Source organism: Vitis riparia, chromosome 12 (genome assembly GCF_004353265.1).
Source record: "Vitis riparia cultivar Riparia Gloire de Montpellier isolate 1030 chromosome 12, EGFV_Vit.rip_1.0, whole genome shotgun sequence".
In the NCBI taxonomy this organism is placed as follows: Eukaryota; Viridiplantae; Streptophyta; class Magnoliopsida; order Vitales; family Vitaceae; genus Vitis; species Vitis riparia.
Window position 1 is genome coordinate 19,142,558 of NC_048442.1, and position 20,294 is coordinate 19,162,851.

Here is a 20,294-nt window from a genome sequence, read left to right on the forward strand (position 1 = left end):
ATAATTATTTATCACAAAATAATAATAATAATTAATTAATATATTTTCTAAAATGGTTGAGGATTTGGCAACAAAAATTATTTATTATTAAAATTTGAAAATCAATGACAAATAATTTCATCATAAATATGTGTATTTCGTCATTTAATTTGAAAAACATTTATAACTAAAAATTAAAAATTAATAATAAATAGTTTCATCGTATATATATTTCATCATCAAAAATTTATTTTCATATGGTAGGAATGTCAATTTTTAGGGTCGAGCAATAAATTTTAGTGATGAAATTATTAATAGACAAGTTAGGAATGAAAAGTATTGATAAAATAATCTAAAGAAGAGTAGTGAAGATCCTAAAATATTTTATAGGTAGCGACTAAATTATTAATATAATCTCTATCAATGATTTTTCCCTATGATAAACCATTTTCTAGTCTTTTCTAGTTCTTCCTAATTTGTAAAATATTTTCTCGGATAATTAATTATTTTTCATATTTCAGAATATCTTGTAATTACTATCATAATTGTTGATGTATCTTTGCATTGAGTCCACCTAACTCTTTGTAATTATTCTTAGATTAATACAAAAAATTATGAATGTTATAAAATAATTTTCTTATGTTTACCTACCATGGAAAAATGTGAGGAAAAAAATACTAAAAAAAAAACCTAAGGATCTATTTGGCAACTGTTTTCAAGAACAATTTTATATTCTCCGTAACAAAAGTTCAAAAAAACATATTTGATAATTAAAAACTATTTTATATTTTTTGTTCTTAATAATATAAAATAAGGTGTTTTCGTAAAACATCTTTTCGTTTTTTTTTTTACTATTTTTGTTTGTTTTCTAAGCATTGTTTTATAAAATAATTATATAAGCATGTAGAATGATTAAAAATAAAATATTTGATATAAAATTTATTTTTAAAATATATTTAAAACTATTAAAAATAGGTTTAAAACATTTTAGGTTTTCAAATAGACTTTTATTTTACAAAACGTCAGAAAATAATTTTTAAAAACTATTTTTAAGAACTATTTTCAAAAATAGTTACTAAACATATCCTAAAAGATTTTTCTTTATATTTTCCTTAAAAATAAGATAAAAAAAAGTAAAAAAATAAATGCATTCCCCTAGATGATTTACTTTTTTCCCTCTCAAATTGTTTCCATTTTCTTTCTTTATATGTTTTTTTTTCTATTTTTTTTTTCCCTTCAAACTTTTCAACCAAACGTAACTTCTTAAAGCTAAATGTAGCTTATGCTTTACCATGGAAAAAAGTAATGGGCAAAAAAAATACAAAAAAAAACAATAGGAAGAAAATTCAAAATGCAGATATGGTATGAACCGTAAATACATGATATTAAGCTAGTCGGCCTTTATTAATTTCATTCATGACATGTAGAGAAGGATGGACCAGTATTAATCCAGAGGAGAATTTAATTTATTTAAAAAATAAATAAATAACAACAATAACAATAACAAAATGAACACAACTCTCTATCACCAGCTTAGGATAAGCTCAAGAAGGGCCATTTAGAGTAGATCATGACATCTCACTCTAAAGTGAAGATTAAGGGAAGAATTCAAAAATCTGATTATCTTGTCCCATTTCTTCATAAACCCTAATAAATTTTCTTCTTGTATCATGTCAAAAAGAGAAAAAATAAAATAAAAATCATGGGATTGTGCATGGCTTTTTTAAGATGTGTATCTCTGGCAATGAGTGATAGCACTGCAGCCACGCCTATAAGGATTAGCCTTTCCTGATCTAGCACAATTATAGTATGAATTCCCACGTCGATTGCATGGCACGTTGTTCTTCTTCAGGGCACCATAGCTAATAAACCTTGACCTTTGAGCAAGTGACCTTCGAACGATATCGGCTTCATCCCCCATCATTTCCTCCTCCTCCTCCTCATTGATACACTCCCCTACAAGGCCATTACATGTATGTGATGCAGGGATCACTTCTCCTAATTTGTCCGTTGAATTGGAGATGTCGAGGTTTGTATCGGTGAATGAGGATGATCGGGTCAACATGGGCGAGGCTAGGATGAGGAAGACGAGCAGAAGTCGAATATCCATGAGAAAGAGATTGGGAAGCAAAGAGGTTGATGATGGAGGACTTGAGGTTTTGGAGAAGAAAATTAGCTAGGGTTAGGGTGGGAGTTTGTGTGGTTTGACATGGTTTATGCATGGTGTAACATGTGTTTGTTGGATGCCTATTTCTTCCTCCATGTTTTGCTCTCAAACTCCGAGTCTTTCGGGGTTGAATTAGGGTTAATTTTATTGACCTCCTCTGAGGATTTGGCTAAATATATTCATCTCATTTTAGCTTAAAATTTCATCAAATATCTCTCCTCTCCCTCTACATTGATCTTTTTACTCGACTCACCTCTAATTCAAAATAAACGAGGTATTCTACAAATTTTTAAATCATCCAGAACTAGTTGTATTTAACTAAAACTTAAGAGAATGGAATGAAATTAACCTATAATTATTATTTTTTTCTTTTTACAGCTAAGAAATAACTATTGAGAAAGTCAATACAAATAAACTAATTAAAATAATATTTAAAATATTAGGGGTGTCAATTTATTATTTTTTCATATTATTTTCAATAACTTATTTTTTATGCCACTATTATATAAATGTCTATTTTGATATTATGTGTTAAAAACATTGTATTTTAGACTAGTATAATCACCTAATTTATTTAATAATGTCAATTTTTCTAGAGTATCCCAGTATTTGAAAAGTGTTTATAAAGTGATTTTGGAAACGTTTTAAATTTGTAATGTTTTCTAGAAAAACAATTAATAAAAATATTTTCTAAAATTTTTTTCAACGCCAAATCTTTTACGTTTTTATAATTACGAATTCTAAATGTTTTTCGTGCAGTTACTTGATCTTTGATTCTTAGTTAAACTCAATATTTTTTTTTCTTTTTTCTTCATTAATCCATGTTTTGATTTATCAAATAATCATATAAATAAAAGGTAGTGCATTAAATAACTAAATAAATAATAATAATAAAATTTAAAAAAGAAAAAAAAAAAGACAAACAAACAAACCATGAGGAAGAAGCATGATATGAGATTGAAATTGAATGCAGAGATATCAACATGTCAAATATGAAACCCTAGAAAAGTTCAAATACAAATAAATCATAAAGCTAGAAATGGGTCATTCATAAACAAATTCCTCTTTCTTTTAGGCATTTTCCATCCCCCATTTGCTCCTAATGAAAACCCATTGCCATAAACCCTAGCTGTTCATCAACTAAATGTACAACCCAACGAAGTTGCCCAAAACCACGCTCACACCAAACCCAACGCCTAAAACCCAAACCACCGGCCTAGTCAACCCTGGTGCAGACCCGTGGGGTGCCGGCGCCGGAGAATGCTCATCCCCAGCCGGGGACGAAGCAGGGCTCGGACTGCCCTCCGGTGACTCACTAGGGGGAGACAGCAGCGGTGGGTTTCCAGGGACGGATGGAGTAGGAGTAGGAGTTTGACTCTCATTTCGGACGGCCAATACGACGACGATGAGCCTCTGGCCCTTCTGGCAGTAGTCAGCGTTGCCACCGATGAAGAAGAAGGAACCGGAGCGGTCGAACTTGAACTCTGTGTTGCCGTCAGCGTACTTATTAATCGGATTCTCGACGTTGCACTTGTAGTAATCCTCTCTGTACACCACCAACACTGAGTTCTGTCCTTTCTCATACTTGAAAACTGCAAAACGGCGCCATTCATAATCGTCGACTCAAGAAACCATTGGAAAAAAAAAAAAAAAAAAAACACAGAAAACAAACAAACCAAAGAGAAGACAGGGATGAAGAGATTCACCGAGCGTATCATGGACTTGAAAGCGGTTCCTCTGAGCCCACTGAATGTAATCTTCAGAAGGGTTAGCCGACCACCCTTGTTTGCCGCCAACATAAAATACATAACCTTGAGATGAACACAGAAACGCCATAAAAATCGCAAGAAGGAGCAAAGACGTTTTGAGAAACTCCATTTTCTGGGAAAACCCTAGAAAAGCACACAAAATTCAAGACCGAGAGGGAGTTGTAGAGAGAGAAACTAATCAAGAGAGAATGTTTGTGTTGAGTGAAGAAGAATAGGAAGATGGTGGATGGATATATAGATAGAGCTGGTGATGACGTTACCGTTGTAGTGTAGCTAAGTCTTCGCTGGAAATTAATCAGAATCCAGGCGTTTCAGCTCACTGCTAATTACTTCCCACCAAAGCTTTTAACGGTAGCTACATATTTCAAGTTTTTTGTTTTTTTCTATTTTCAAAAACATTTTTTCTATACTGTTTTGTTCAGTTTAAAATATATATATATATATATATATATATATATATATATATATACCCCATATTCCTTACCCTTCTCATAATTAATAAATATTTGGTAAAATTTAAATTTTTTTGCATATATAAATATATAGATATATCTATATATTCATATCTATATATATTAATGAATGACAGTTCGGAATTAGTTGTCTCCACCTTGTTTATTGAAAATTATCCACTAAAAAAATTAAACAAGGTGAGGTAGGTATATGAATTTCCTATTTATGTTTTATACCATTTAACTTTTTTAAAATTTTTTAAAAATTATTTTAAAATTTTTTAATTACATTAAATATATATATATATATATATATATATATATATATATATATATATATATATATATATTATAACTAATTAAAATATTATAATTTTTTATACCTTATTTTATTGAAAAGTATTTTATTATTATTATTATTATTATTATTATATTAAAAATAAAAAAATAAAATAAATTAAATTATTGTTGGGTTTTAAAAAAAGTCTCAAACGCGTCCCAAACCAGTTTGTTTAAATTTCAAATGATGGGACGGAAGGTACTCGAAAAAACTCACTTGTCATCCTTATCATTGAAATTTATGTAATAAATTAGTCAATTTGGTGAAAATTTATGGCATTAATTATTTGGCATACTTTGAATATTTTCATAAATGGCAACTTTTTAATTAGCAGACCAGCTTGTTTAGAAGACATTTGGGACTTAACGTCCATATATTTCCATGTGGGTTTGTGTTTTAGGGACCGTTTGGTGTGGTTAGCTACTTGCAATATGCCAAAAGAATAATCTTAAAAAAATAATTTTTCCAAAAACGAGATATGGATGGTGATTAATCTACGTGGAATGTTGTGTTTCAATATCAGTCAGCATGGAAGGTGGATTAGGAAGCAATATCTGCCTCATGGTGCAGTCATATATTTATTTCTAAAATTCTTTTACTAAATATGAATTTACATCCAAAATATCCTTTATTTCGGTTTTAAAATTCTTTCTTTATTATTTTTATATTTTTATGTTTTAATAAAATAATTAAATAATATGTTGTTCGGGTTTCAACGAGTTATTCAAACCTTTAATCCATGTTAACCTTTTAACTCAAATTGGATCATAATTCATTCAAATCTCACCTCATGCCCTATGAAACTCCAAACCCAAATTATTAAATGTTTATAATGAAATTTAGACCATTAAATAAAAATACAAATAAATATGATTAAGATATAAAAATATAAATAAATTATATCAAAGTACAAATAATGAAATATGAAGATATATATGTGCATTAGTTTGATTGGTGGTATAATTCAAATTTTATAGGTTTTGCCTATAATCAAATTGTAATTTTGATATTTGATATATAGTCATATTATGTAATTTTGAAAGTGATAGCATCAAATTCACAAAATTAAAGAGTCTAATACCCATGTTAGATATTGTACAGAAAAAATAAATTAAAATACTATTAAAATAACCAAAATTAAAAGTTTATCCATTCAAAAACAAATGTAGAAGCATTCAACAAGTTGAAAATTTAGGCACAAATTACTCAAAATTTTAAATTCTGAGTGTTTTGATAGACTCTAACTTACCAAAATCAAAATAAAAAAATTAAATATATATATTTTATGAATATATATTATAGAGTATGATATACATTATAGACTCAAATTTAAAGCAAATGCCCTATAAGATTAAAGTTTTAAAATTTAAGCTCGGATTATGTTTGATTGACATGATATTGAAAAAAAAAAAATCGTATCTCATTAGATAAGGATATCATATCTTATTAGGTAAATATATCATATATAAGATATCATGTCTCATTTGATAGAAATTACGTTTCTCATTGGATATGCATATCCTAAAATATCATTTCAATATCATATTATTAGATGTTACATCTAATTACTTTTAGAATCCTGGTTTTCACTTAAGTAATTTATGTTCTAACTCCTAAGCCACATGTTACATTTTAACTTTTATTCTAACACCGATAGATCTCTCAATCACATTATTGATTTACATTAAAAATGACTAACTATCTTATAATTATAATTGCTCAAAAAATCCTATTATTTATTTAAATAATATTTATATTTTTAATTCAAAACAATGGATATTTGTTTGTTTTTTTTAAGAAGTTAAGGAAATAATATTTATCTAAATAATCGTTTATTAAGTAAAATAATTATCACTTTTTAAAGATGAAAAATTATACCATCCTGACATATTACTTTTTAACTTTATTATTCATTCATTGGCATATCATTCCCTAAATGGATATGTTTTTTTATTAATTAATTTATTTATTTATTAATTAGAAAAAATAAATTATTAATTTATTATTTATTTTTTGTTGTAATTTTTTTACCCCTCAAATTTTCTAAAAATCAACAACATAGTATTAATTTGATGTAATACGAGTGGCAGATGATTCAAGAGGAAAGTAGGTGTGATTTCATTATAATTTTAATAAAGAATTTGTTTAAAATGGGCATGGGTTGGGAAGTGGATCAAACGGAGCTCAGAGCTGGTCTATTATCACGCCACGTGGCACTGTATGGGCCCTTGTTCACCTATTTCCTAGGCCCCACAGGTTATTTAATCGGGATAATTATGTTTTAGACCATCTATGTCAAAATTTTAACTCTCGATGAGTTCACAATTTAAACTCAAAATAAAGTATGAACATTTAAAAAGATTATATGAATTTTTAAAATTTTTGAAAATGACTTTTGTTGATTATAAAAAAAAGGAAAAAAAAGAAAAACATTAATTTGAATTTTATTTATTTTGTAAACCTCAATATAATTTAGTGTTTTGGAAAAAAATACACAATTTTTTTTTTAAATTATTATTATTATTTAAAAATCAAACATCTTAAAAAGTATAAATTTTTTAAAATTATGTATATAAAAAACAACTAAAACTATGTCAAATTTTTTTTTTTTAAATGATATATTTAAAAAAAATTTAGTTTTTTAAAAATAATAAAATTTTAAAATAATTATTAAAAAAATATTTAAAATAAAAAAATTTATAATATTATAATAAAAAATAATTTTAAAGGGTATATTAATCTTTTCACATTTTATATCATATTCGCGTATACAAAAGGAAAGGTTAATTTTTGACCCACGCCCCAGACACAATTGTCCCAATTTAAACAAACCCTCTGCGGTTACTCATTTATGAAAACAAGGAAAACACTTTTTCAAAACAATTCTACACCAAATTTTAAAAGCAAAAACATCTAAAACGGTTGCGAAACCACGTCAATCTCCATGTCATTGAACACATTGAAGGAGACCCTCAGGCAGTGCACAAACCCATCATCCTCCACGCTCATCTCTTACACAAACTCCTCAATTTCACGTGAAATCGATCCCATAAACCCTAGAAAACCGCCCAAATCATCCCTCTCTAAGCAGCTTCAACGTCTCCAAGACCCCTTCTCTTTACCCCAAATTCAACCGCGGAACCAACAAAAACAGTCACTAGACCATGAAGAAGAAGAAGAAGTAGAAGCACAAGAAGGGTTTGAGAAACCCCAGTTGGGTTTTCTTCAATTTGACTTCACGGGTCCTTTTGTACCGTTGGTCTTGTCTTCGGACGATGAAGTTCCGGTGATACAGGTGAATCTCTCTTACCTCTTTCTCTGTTCTCCGTAACGACCCCGTTTTCTTCCATATCAAACTCAAATTTGTGTAGTTTATTTAGGGAAATTTATGAAACTTTAAAGAATTGATTGATAAAAATGTTTTCTTTATGTAGATTCCAGCATCTATCAACCATAGGCTTCTTGAACATCAAAGAGAAGGAGTGAAGTTTTTGTACAATTTGTACAAGCACAACCATGGAGGTGTTCTTGGAGATGACATGTGAGTATATTTGTTGTTTGATCCTTCTTTTGAGTTTTGTATGTTTTCTTTCCTTTGCTTCTTTATTATTCTTATCTGTGGACAATGTTGGTGTGTTAATCATGTGTTTGTGATTATGTGTTAGTTATTCATTTTCTGGTGGTTGAATTAGGAACTATCTACAGCCTTCTAGATTTCAGAATCTTGACAGTCCATTTATGGGCTCAAAGCTTTAATTTCTAACTTTTGATTTTATTTTATCCTAGTTTTATTTTTCTGTTAATATCATAATGGAGGGTTTTCTGTCCTTTTTTTCCTTTTGGGTATCCCTGCATGATGAAGCTATTATTTAATTGAACCTGAACCTACAAGCTTTTAGCTTCAACATGTACATTATGAAGGAAATGCTTGTGCGGATAGAACAGCTGATATTTGCTTGTTTTTTCTGCTGAGGCAATTCGCATGGTTCTTGTTTTGTAATCCAGACTAGGCACCTTGTGAGAGTTAATAAAGGAGCACATATATATACATATATATATATGGTGACTCAATTGGATACTCATCTGTCTGTGAGACTTGTCAAAAGAATGAATTCTCGTGGAATAGATTATGAAGGCTTGTTGCTACATGATCCAGAATGAGCAATATCCCCGATCTCTTATGTCATTACATGTGCTAACTAGAAATGCATTCTTACAATCATGTCAATCACCATTGGACCTAATCTTTCGGTGTCTCATTAATATGAGGTGTAGAATATTTGGGCACATCTTCTGTTTGCATTGTCAAAAAATAATCTTGATGCAGTCTCAGCATAGAAATGGACCAGAATCAGTGATTTGTCAGTTTACTTTTTGTGTTGTATTACTATTACATTTTTTGAGTTGCTGAAGGATACAGTTTCTTTTTTGCTTCGTCTTTCTTTTCTTTCTAATTCTGTGGCCTAACAAGAAATTCATGCTTGATTTTTTTAAACTTCAAAAGGGGACTGGGGAAGACCATTCAAACAATTGCATTCTTGGCTGCTATGTTTGGAAAAGATGGAGAATGTGGTGACTCCACAATACTTAAGGGAAATCAGATGGGAAAGAAGGGTCCCGTGTTAATTGTTTGCCCAACTTCTGTTATTCACAATTGGGAAAGCGAATTCTCTAAGTGGGCAACTTTTAGTGTCTCTGTTTACCATGGTGCAAATCGTGATCTCATTCACGACAAACTAGAAGCACATGGAGTGGAGATACTTATTACCAGTTTTGACACATACCGAATTCATGGCAGCATCTTGTCAGAGGTTCCGTGGGAGATAGTGGTCATTGATGAGGCCCATCGACTGAAAAATGAAAAGTCAAAACTTTACACTGCTTGTTTAGAAATTAAAACTCGTAAACGAATTGGTCTGACAGGAACCATAATGCAGAACAAAATTATGGAATTGTTCAATCTCTTTGACTGGGTGGCACCAGGTTGTTTGGGAACACGGGAACATTTCCGGGAGTTTTATGATGAACCCCTCAAGCATGGCCAGAGGTCAACTGCCCCTGAAAGATTTGTCCGGGTTGCTGATGAGCGAAAACAACACTTAGTGGCAGTTCTACATAAATATCTTCTAAGAAGGACAAAAGAAGAGACCATTGGCCATCTTATGATGGGAAAGGAAGATAATGTTGTATTTTGTGCGATGAGTGAGTTGCAAAAACGGGTTTATACAAGGATGTTACAGTTACCAGATATCCAGTGCCTCATAAATAAGGATCTCCCATGCAGCTGTGGTAGCCCTCTTACTCAAGTTGAATGTTGTAAAAGGACTGTACCAAATGGAATCATCTGGTCATACCTTCACAGGGACAATCCCGATGGTTGTGATTCATGTCCCTTTTGCATTGTTCTTCCTTGTCTTGTCAAGCTCCTGCAGGTTATTGAGCCACTGAAAATTGTCATTCATTTTGTTCTCTTTTTGTTTCATTTCTCTCTGTTTGGTTCTTGAGGAAACATTAAAACAAGAGAAGAAACAAAATTTGATTATTATATTTTCTGTTGTTTTTCATTTGTAAAAAGAATGAAGAACTCAACTTGACTAAGCCACAAGTTAGTCATAAGCCTTAAGGTGTAAAATATAAATATCATAGATTTTTTTAACTTAAAAGTCAAATAAAAAACTGGATCAAAACAAAAAATAAATAAATAAAATAAAATAAAATAAAAGTAGGAACAAGGAACAGATTTCTGAACCTTTCCATATTTGGAAAATAGTTTATTGTTATAAGAGTTTGAGAATTTTAAATCTATAAAGCCACATGGGATCTCATTTTCAGAAGTAAATTCATCTGAAATATGATTTATTGCTCTGCTTTTTTTTTTTTTTTTGCATGATATCAATAATTATCCTTTAATTTTTGGCTACCCAATATCTCTTCATTCCATAATGGTGGTCAATAGCTGAAATGTATATCAAAGGCTGAAGAAGTTCTACAATCTCTAAATGTGTTAAGTAACACTAGTGGTGTTAATTGAAGCAAAAGAGAAAAATTAGAAGAAGCTTTAGAGTATCCTACTGTGTAAAAGAGTATTCTGAATATCGAGACATAAATTTCAAACCTGTGATGAACTTCAACACACGAAGTCTTTGTTTCTTACCTTGCAGTTAGGCATGAGCCTCAAGTGACTTTAGTTTCAAGACTCTATCTTAATGTTACTTTAGCAAGCTTTAAGGTATTGTTTTTGAAGCCTTGAATGCTTATAAAGTCAAATGTTGAGAATACAACGGAGCAGTGAATTGTAATTTTTTTCTTTTAGTTTAATAAGGTTTCTGATTCGATGCTCCCTATTCATAAAAAGGGGGTAGGCAGTATTAAATTAGGAAGACAAGCCAAAATTGCTTATTTTGGTATAGAGCTACTTTAAATTGGTTGAGATTGTCTTTGCAGTCTGTGCTGGCTGGTTGTCTCACTCTCACTAGTGACAATCAATTGCCTTCCAAGCTTGTTACAATCAGATTATTGTTGTTGCTCTTTTTTAGCTCTAAATTTTTTAAATTTTCGTACAGATAAGCAATCACTTGGAGCTGATTAAACCTAACCCCAGGGATGACCCTGATAAACAAAGAAAAGATGCTGAATTTGCATCTGCTGTGTTTGGTACTGACATTGATTTGGTGGGGGGAAACACTCAGAGTGAGAGTTTTATGGGCCTAAGTGATGTTAAACACTGTGGCAAGATGCGAGCATTGGAAAAGTTAATGTTGTCTTGGGTTTCACATGGTGACAAAATTCTTCTGTTCAGTTACTCTGTCAGGTGATGACCATCAATTCACTTAGCAGTACCTTTAAGTGCCTGTTTTACATTTTTGTCTAGTTTCTAATTATTATTTTACTAAATAACTGAGTATGTTTTCATTCTTTGCTATGGTCAAATTATAGGAATCGTCACAAAAAAAAAAAAAAAAAAAATTTACATGATAATGGTACATTCTAAATTGATTTCAGAAACAAATTATCACATGAGCCCCTCTCCTTCTCAGGTAGTTGTTGGACTTCCTGTGTTGAAGCGTGAACTTTGTATCTCCGATTCTTCTTGGTATCCTAGATTTATGAGAACATGCATTTTCATACTCGATTTTAACTAATCACTTTGATTGCCATATTTATCGTTGTAGTTAGCATTCAGTATGCATTTTCATCCTGTAGAGGAAGATTGCTAAGATGATTATCCCATGCTTTTTCTGTTGAGTAATAAATAAGACCTGGATTTTCCAAATGCTATTTCATTTAATCTATTTGAGAGAAATATTTGAAATCCCTCTTAGAAGCTATGTATGAACTTCTTATTACACCATTCAAACCTGAAAATGATGCCCAAAAACCCATAAAATGATTTGATTCCCAGCCCCCTAATTCTAGAAATTAAATTTTGAACTGAATTCTGAAGATAGAGAGTTTTGGAGTAGTGAGTTGGATTCTTTGTGATTACAAATGCTTGGAAACTTGAAAAACCTGAAGGTGGAATCTGTGGATATAGCTGAAATATTTGTTTGCTTGTCAAAGAAGAAAAAAAGGCTTACAGTGCTGAGAAAGTTCTAAAAATCATTAGCAAGAAAGTTTTTCTTGTGCCAATCACCACAAAAATGAGAGAGAAGAGGAGGAAGGGAGAGTTGTTTTATGCTAAAGAGCTGGCTTTTGCGAGCATAATTTCAGGAAAGGGCCAGGAACCAAAACTTCTTCTGCAACTCACGTGCTTCTTGGTCTTTAAAGAATGAAATTCAGAATTATGTACCAGTGCTAGTAAATTTTTTTCCTGTGGATATTCTCTTTTGCTTTGAGTTTTTACTTTTTCCTTTGTTCTCCACCAAACCACCCCCCCGGTCACTTTATTAACTCCTGAAGTTGAGATGTTTTCAACAGGATGTTGGACATTCTGGAGAAGTTTCTCATACGCAAAGGTTATTGCTTCTCAAGACTTGATGGTTCCACTCCAACCAACTTGCGTCAATCTCTTGTTGATGATTTCAACTCAAGTCCAAGCAAGCAAGTAAATATTCATATTAGAAATTGATTAGGAAGAAACTTATGATTCAATTTTCTGTTGGGCCTAATTTCTTGTTTCAGGTGTTTCTTATATCAACCCGAGCTGGTGGGCTTGGACTGAATCTTGTCAGTGCAAACCGCGTAGTAATATTTGATCCAAACTGGAATCCTGCTCAAGATTTACAGGCCCAGGACAGGTCATTTCGTTATGGGCAAAAGCGTCATGTTGTGGTGTTCCGCCTTCTTGCAGCTGGTTCTCTTGAGGAACTTGTTTATTCCCGTCAAGTGTACAAACAGCAGCTGTCAAATATTGCAATTTCTGGAAAAATGGAAAAACGATATTTTGAGGGTGTCCAGGTGTGGAAATTGATTTTTTTGGTCTCTATTATTCCTCTTGATTCTTACATTTGTGTTCAGAATATCAGCTTTCTTTCTTTCTTAATTTAGAAGCTTCTGTTCAGGACTGCAAGGAATTTCAAGGCGAACTTTTTGGGATCTGCAACTTATTTCGTGATCTATCTGATAAGCTTTTTACCAGTGAGATCATAGAGTTACATGAAAATCAAAGACAAGATCATGGGCACAATCGTAGTACAAAAATGGATTTAAGTGAACTCGGAAGCTACTTCGTGCAATCAAAAGAAGCTATTGAAACAGTTTCCTCAGCGCCTGAAAGCAGAAAGCCTAAATATTTTAAGAGTGATACAACGCTCGAAGACTTGGGTATGTTCTTTTTTTCAAGGGTGCTTTCTCATCTTCAATTGCCATACTGCGATATATGCTATTTATGCGTAGAGAAGGGCTAGTAGGGTGTGGGGCTTCTCAAGTATATAGCAAGACATGAATTGAGAAACACAGAACTCAAAATATCCCATACTGAAATTAACTGAAATTTTTGTTCAGGTATTGTGTATGCCCACCGAAACGAAGATATCGTCAATTTTGGTCCCACAATTCAAGGGAAGGAAGAAGCGTCTGTTGCCCAGCATGATGGCCAGAGGCAATTGCATATCCCTGTTGCAGAGAAAAGAAGACCAAATGGAGTATCTAGAAAAGAGAATGCTTCTTCAGCCAAGGACTGGAAAAAGAGAGAATTTAGCCTCCTGGCTCAGTTCATGGGCATGAAAGAGGTTGGATTCAGCAAGTGGCTGCTAGCGGCAGCTCCTTCAGAGCGTGAGAAAGTGCTCCAAGATTACAAGAAGAGAAAGAAGAAAATACCTAATGGATGAGTAGGAGTCCTGATTCCCTTGAATTTGTAAATAAAATGGTTATAGACCTTCAGTGTACAATATTGTATCATGTGAAAAATGAATGTACAGACCTTTAGTTTAGGGTTAATCTTTAATCATTTTTTCTCTCATGGAGCTCTAGCTTGTAAACAAGCCCACATCTTGGGAATGCATATAAGCTCAATATGGAAGCATTTTCTGGCAAATGTTTAGTTTAACTGCAAACCAATCCCATCCTTAAGCTTATTTAGCCAAGAAAACAAGTCAGGAGTGTTGTGTCGAATAAACCAGTTCGAAATTGCTGCAAAATGGACTGTAGAGCATCCACTCTCAATAGATCTCTCCACAAAGCCTTTTTTTTTTTTTTTTCAATAAACTTTCATGACAGAAGCATATCAAAAAATGAATGTACAGATCTTTTCTCCACTAATTTTTCATATCCAAAATACAATTTCAATTTTATCATAAGAAAAGATGGCCCAGACTTAACTCCCTCTCTTTGTTTACAATCTCCCACATCACCTCAACTCTCCAAAAGAACTAGTGTTTCAACTCCTCAATGCTTCATTCCATCGGCAAGAAGACTGGGGAAGGAGCCAAATAGTCCTAGGAGTGCCCACACAAGAAGAGACTTGTTGAATTTTCTATTTGGCATTTGATTGTTCACATGTGATTGGTGTCGATGGCTATCTTCTCTGCATCTTGAATCTAGAAACTGGCTTCGTAGGTTGAGACCCAGAAGACTGCCAAGGCAAAATCCTTGTTAGAATTTTGAGCATGCAAACCAAGAACCACAGTACCATTGTCACAGATGTCAGATCAGCTAATCTACCTGAGATGAAGATGCAGCTTGTTCCCTTGGATTCATTTGTATATTGCGAGTGTGCTCTACAATAGAGCCTGTAAATGCCTGCACAAGATAATGATGAAAAACGCTTAAAAGTTTGCATTATCGTTAACTAAGTTCTCACCCATTTGACAAAACATGGTCAACAGTTCCGACAAAACATGCCTTGAGACTATCTGTGGCTGGCTTAGAAGACTGGACGGAAGTCTGAAACAACACAAAAGAATTCGTAAAATAAGAAGAGGTTCATCAAGGTGCTCATATTGCTACTTTAATGCTGCTTAGGCCAAAAAGGATAAAATTGTTTCATACACAGCACCACGAAGGGAAGCAGAACAAATGCCATGGCCAGTGTAGAAGCTAGCCAATAATACCTCAGCTTTTGATGTAGGCAGAGCTTGAATGTTGTCCTTCCCATGAGAACTGGACTGAGTCGCCCTATTTGCAAAACTTTTGCCATGTGAAACATCATCTGAATCTGATAACAAAACTCAGTTTAGCCATAAAGGCAAGTTGAAGAGTGCTTTTTCCATGAAACGAAAACACTACCATAAGAAATGGGAGAAGAACAAAATAAAGAGCAAAACTATAGACAAAAACTAAAGCAGACAAGATGCAGGGAAAAATAAGGAAAAAAACAATCCATTTATTTTCACGCATCTAAAGCTAAATTTATACAGTTAACTAGTTTCAAGGTAAATTGTTAATCAATCTTTTATGAAAAGTTTCTTTGTGATCTATTATTTTGTTTCTTATAAAAAATTATTGGATTTCAGAGCAAAGAAAGAAGGCACAGGTTAATGTACATCAAGCAAGCAAATCATAATCTAACACCTTATTTAGATTGGCTTCTAAGAAGTTAAAAGTTCTTTTAAGCTAAATAAGAGCTTGTGGATTTGTTTGAAAAATTTTTGTAACAAAAAGCTTTTGGTTTGAACAAAAAGAGTGTAATATGAAAGCTAGGACAATGTTACTCTTTTTAGAAGCTTTTTTTTAAGCTTATATTGGAAGATGTTTCATGTTTAGTTAAATTTCCATTTGCCCTTTTCAAATTATGGCTGTGGCTTCAACTTTAACTTTTGCTAAAGCCAAAAGCAAGAAGCTATCTCAAACAAGATCTAAGGCAGTCTGGGACTTCAGTAAATAGGATCCCAATCCCATTCCCCTCCAAGGAACCCCCAAAGGATAAGTTTCTGCATCAATGGATAGGTCAACTCTGCAATCAGGAGCTCAACCACTTAAAGGTTTTTCTCTCTCTATCCCTCCCCTTTCGAATGTACCAACAGCAGTCCACAAAAGACACCTACCAAACACCTCTATCCCTACCTTAGTGTGAATAGTAAGTTGCTGCAGTCTTGCTAAATCCAACTTTTTACTGGGTATTACTAATATTGACTATCTAATCTGTTGTTACCAATCAAACTACTAGAAAAGCCCACCACAGTAGTCATTCGAGTACAATCAATATTCTAAATAAACACAACTGTTGCCTGTTCTTATAGTGTCATGTTTTCCATCAGGGAGGGGACAAACTTATCTCACATGCAGCAGCATCTTTCTTTTTTCAACATTTTAGATGAGTAAGCAGGTCTCTCTTCCTATGGGTGCTTCTTATGGTGGCTCCCCTTTCCTCCCTTTTCATTTTTTGGGAGTTTCATAGTGGATATCTTTTAAAAACAGTTTAAGATATTTTCCCTGTTGTTTAAGATCTGTTCACATTCTAATAGCAAGAAACCAGACCTAAAACAGAGGCAAACTACATAAGATTTAGAGCAAGTTGCCCCTCAACATCAGACCTTCAGCAGATAAACTTACAAGAGTGTGAAAGCAAATTCAATTTAATAATATGGTGCATGCACAAAAGCAACAACTTAACATGAAATTCATTTTAACAAAGGTGGTAAGAAACTAACCTTTAGGTACAGATTGCTCCTTCAAACCTTCAAGCTGTATTTTGGACTTCAATTTTAAAGAGAGAAAAAATGGAAAAAAGAAAAAAAGAAAAGAAAGGTGAATGCCAAACTCATCAAGCATGCTACTTATCTATGACCAATTAACATCAAACAAAGTACGATATAACGAATGAGAGAAGATAAAAATGAAATCTCTTACCTTTAACTGATTAGCAAAATCTTCTTCAAAGTGTTTCTTACTCAGTAACTCTTCAGTGGTTGCATATTCATCCTTTGAATGATGCAATGGCTTCCTTACTTGGCGCTCCTATTTGATCAATGATTGAAAGTTTGGAACTAAGCAATCATTCGAGACAAATATAATGCAATGGTAGCCATGCATTCATATCTCTAGTGAAAAGCCAACTCATGAACACTACCTCTAAACTTCCAAGAACATGATCACCAGAAAGCTGACTCAGGGAGTGATCAACATCAGCTTCATTGTGCTCATCTTCATCATGCTCATCTCCACTTCCAGCAGCAAGTTCTTCTTTCTCAAGTTCATCGAACCTCAACATCATGCGGGCATATTCTTCATCTTCAGCAGCAACTTTCATGCTGTCTTCTCCAGAAAACCTTGGAGAATCTGGTTTTGGAGGACCTGAAAGTTTATACAGAATAAGAATCGTTGATATCCCTACTCCAAAAAAATTGGAACTTCAGAATATATGCTTTCAGATGACAATAGAAAATTTTTCTTTAACAAAAGAAAAGAAGCAAGGATTCTAATTTTTCATCCTATCATAATGAATCTACGTGCATTGAGAACTTAATCAGCCTAACTTCTTCATCTCCAACCAATTCAATGTCTTTTTAAGGATTCCAACTTTGACAAAGTATTCATCTCATATTTTAACAAAATAGAGGAAACATGAAATTATACTCCAACTAAAACAGGCACTTCTGATCGATAACAAACAGAGATCCAACACTCATCACATATTTTTGACACAATATTCCTAGCAAACTGAAGGGCCCAGAATCATACCATCATTCATCAAAATAGATCATCCTAGACACAGCACAGTTATTTCTTTTTTCATTTATCATCTGGCTTAAAAAGTGATAGATTATAGACATCCTGTTCAACAATGAAATTTTTAAAGCATTGATGAAATGTATTCACATGACTATATTTAGTAGATGACCATGTTTAATAGAGAAAACAAACCCCTCATTCCAGCATAACTGGGAAATGAAGTAGCCCTTGATGTACCTACCTCAAGTGACAAGGAGGCGGGATCAGGATGTAAGGTTGCAGTTTGAGTTCCCAACAGGGACAAAAAGGAAAAAAAAAAAAAAAAACCTATCAAAGAAAGAATTGGCAAATGAGGTACTCATAAGTTTGTTTATATTCAGTTCAAACTAAAGGTAGAAAACATCAGTCCAAGACAGTATATTCGGAAGCTAACACTACCTTCAATTTCATCAAGCATCTAACAGGATCATTTGTCTTTAGCAATGATAGCTTCTAGAGAACGGAAACCTCAAGCTAGCAGTTTGATAATAGAATGCTCAAACTTCAAGATATTATTAATACATCATAATCAACAACATAACTCATTCATGCAGTATAACAAGCATAAATGATGAAATAGACACCAACAAAGCCATCACTAGTATCAATATCAAATTCTCCATGTAAGTAACTAAGCAGCAATCAGAAATTTTATCAAGCTAGTGTTAGACAATAAGGGGCAGGAACCGACCTCTTTCAATCACCCTCTCTGAAGAACTTTCCTCAACATAATCTTCCCTGATCTCCACAAGTCCTTCCTGTTGTAAGCATCAAAGGGAAGCATCAGTAGATGAAGGCCTAAGTACAATTGAGACATAAAATGGACATGTCAAAGTTATAATAATATGTTACTAATAAACTAAATGACAAAATCCAAAAACTTACCACTGCTTCAGCAGCTGTAGCATCAAAAAATGAAACTTCAGCTTTTAAATCCTTCATCATGGCCTTCAAGGAATCAACTTGTGATTCCAAAGCGTTCCCTCTTCTGTTTAGGATCTCTACAGTTTGTTTAGATGTTCTCTCAGCATAGTAACCTTCCCCTAGAAGAACCTGCAAAGCATAGTTGTCAACTACGGACTCACAGTAACATATCATCAATCATTTTCTTATTTTTCTATATCATGTATTATAGAATAAATTTACATCACAACAAATAGTTAAAACAATAAGCAGATAAACATATATAAAACACGCATATATTGCAAATATGAGACATAATTTCATCACACATTTTTTGATAGGCAAACATACAATATATTAATAGCGCCTAACAAAAAGGCACACAAAGGTATACCATAATTTCATTACACATTATCTTCCCAACAAGGGAAAGGAGTGTGAACCAACAAGTGTTGGCCAGAAAGGCATTGGGTTCATGTTGATTTTGAAGAGAGTTCATAGGATGATGTTGTTAACCACAGTATTTTCCTTGATTACACAAAGGCCCCAAAAAAATACTACATAAAACACATTGGAATTTTTTTTATTTCTTATTTTTTTTATAAGTAATAAATCACATTGGGAAAATTCAATTTCAATAAGTTTCAAAAATGCAGGAAATAGCTTGTTGCAGTTTGGGGGCAAGTTTAAAACAAGGTGAATGAAAAGGGTGAATTACCAGGAACTCATTGGTGTGAACCAAACGACCAGGAAAGAATGCAGCTTTCCCAAACGGAACCTGAAACGACCATTTGAAGACATACATAAATTAAATTCAATCAATCAACTCAACATGAAAGAAAAAAAACATTTTCATTTTAATTCGAACAAGGCATGGTGTTGCGAATATATTTCAGACAAAACCTCCACTCCACTGGGGTCAATACATCTGTTTGGTTTGGTTGTGGTGCGTTTTTTCCTTCCCTAAAAAAATGAGATTTTCAGTTTCACTTTCTTTTAGTTTTCTGTATTTTCTTAGAAACCAAACGGAGAATTAACCCTCTGATGAGAAATTAGAATGTCCAGTCTTACGCTTTTTTTACTTCTTTTCCCCCAAAAAATAAATTTGGAAAACTTATCACCGATTCGCCACACAATGGAGTGCAGACTTCTGTTTTTGCATGCCCCAAATCAAATTTTCCATTTCATTTTCTTCCTTGTCAGACGGTTTCCCAGCAATCAAATAGACTATGAACGTGCCATGATGTCATGGTGGAGTTCGTCGGGAAGGCGTTGGACTAGGTTGACGAGGGCGGTGTTGTCGGCAATGAATCCCTGGAGAAGATCGAGCTCCGATTGCCGGTCGGCGAGCGCGTCCTGCACACGCTTCGAGGCCTTTTGAGCTTCCTCCGGCGGAAACAGTGAGGCCAGAGGCGTTACTGTGCCTTTCACTGGCTCTTGCATTGTACCAATTGCAGGGAGCGAATGGAGATCGTAGTTCTGGTGCTAAATTGCGAGGGTTTAGGGTTTTCTTCTCTTCTCGAAAAGGTCAAACCGAGACAAGACGACACCGTTTAGTATCGAAATCCAAACAGCCCCTTAGAGTTTCCTTTAAT

At 33.1% G+C, this 20,294-nt stretch overlaps 3 protein-coding genes across 4 annotated transcripts; 1 reads left to right on the forward strand and 2 right to left on the reverse strand.

Moving 5' to 3' along the window:
• Positions 1 to 3,156: 3,156 nt before the first annotated feature.
• Positions 3,157 to 4,031, reverse strand: LOC117927370 (early nodulin-like protein 2). Its single transcript, XM_034846872.1, has 2 exons — positions 3,853 to 4,031; positions 3,157 to 3,738 (listed from the first exon to the last, which is right to left on the reverse strand). The coding sequence occupies exons 1-2, from the start codon at positions 4,022 to 4,024 to the stop codon at positions 3,287 to 3,289; spliced, it is 624 nt and encodes a 207-aa protein (XP_034702763.1). The 5' UTR covers positions 4,025 to 4,031; the 3' UTR covers positions 3,157 to 3,286.
• Positions 4,032 to 7,580: 3,549 nt separating this feature from the next.
• Positions 7,581 to 14,182, forward strand: LOC117926638 (switch 2). Its single transcript, XM_034845816.1, has 8 exons — positions 7,581 to 8,002; positions 8,142 to 8,248; positions 9,212 to 10,139; positions 11,271 to 11,518; positions 12,625 to 12,751; positions 12,829 to 13,104; positions 13,209 to 13,470; positions 13,651 to 14,182. The coding sequence occupies exons 1-8, from the start codon at positions 7,652 to 7,654 to the stop codon at positions 13,974 to 13,976; spliced, it is 2,625 nt and encodes an 874-aa protein (XP_034701707.1). The 5' UTR covers positions 7,581 to 7,651; the 3' UTR covers positions 13,977 to 14,182.
• A 187-nt stretch (positions 14,183 to 14,369) lies between these two features.
• On the reverse strand, positions 14,370 to 20,238 carry LOC117926639 (RNA polymerase II subunit 5-mediating protein homolog). Of its 2 annotated transcripts, none has more exons than XM_034845818.1 (11): positions 19,939 to 20,238; positions 19,418 to 19,477; positions 18,682 to 18,849; positions 18,488 to 18,554; positions 17,156 to 17,379; positions 16,936 to 17,043; positions 16,737 to 16,770; positions 15,198 to 15,301; positions 14,989 to 15,030; positions 14,809 to 14,886; positions 14,370 to 14,719 (listed from the first exon to the last, which is right to left on the reverse strand). In XM_034845818.1, exons 1-11 carry the CDS (start codon positions 20,140 to 20,142, stop codon positions 14,663 to 14,665), a joined length of 1,146 nt encoding a protein of 381 aa, XP_034701709.1. In that variant the 5' UTR covers positions 20,143 to 20,238; the 3' UTR covers positions 14,370 to 14,662. The 2 variants fall into 2 exon arrangements, with proteins under 2 accessions (XP_034701709.1, XP_034701708.1); XM_034845817.1 differs by having other exon boundaries at positions 16,737 to 16,782.
• Between the last annotated feature and the right edge of the window lie 56 nt (positions 20,239 to 20,294).

Excerpts from the sequence above, each read along its gene's own strand:
- LOC117927370 (XM_034846872.1), bottom strand. The coding sequence starts at position 4,024 with ATGGAGTTTCTCAAAACGTCTTTGCTCCTTCTTGCGATTTTTATGGCG. Across the intron at positions 3,739-3,852 it reads TCAAGTCCATGATACGCTCG|TTTTCAAGTATGAGAAAGGA; the intron begins GTGAATCTCTTC and ends GCCGTTTTGCAG.
- LOC117926638 (XM_034845816.1), top strand. The coding sequence starts at position 7,652 with ATGTCATTGAACACATTGAAGGAGACCCTCAGGCAGTGCACAAACCCA. Across the intron at positions 8,003-8,141 it reads ATGAAGTTCCGGTGATACAG|ATTCCAGCATCTATCAACCA; the intron begins GTGAATCTCTCT and ends TTCTTTATGTAG. Across the intron at positions 10,140-11,270 it reads GTCTTGTCAAGCTCCTGCAG|ATAAGCAATCACTTGGAGCT; the intron begins GTTATTGAGCCA and ends ATTTTCGTACAG.
- LOC117926639 (XM_034845817.1), bottom strand. The coding sequence starts at position 20,142 with ATGCAAGAGCCAGTGAAAGGCACAGTAACGCCTCTGGCCTCACTGTTT. Across the intron at positions 17,380-18,487 it reads AGAGAGGGTGATTGAAAGAG|GTCCTCCAAAACCAGATTCT; the intron begins GTCGGTTCCTGC and ends ATAAACTTTCAG. Across the intron at positions 16,783-16,935 it reads ATTTTGCTAATCAGTTAAAG|TCCAAAATACAGCTTGAAGG; the intron begins GTAAGAGATTTC and ends TTAAAATTGAAG.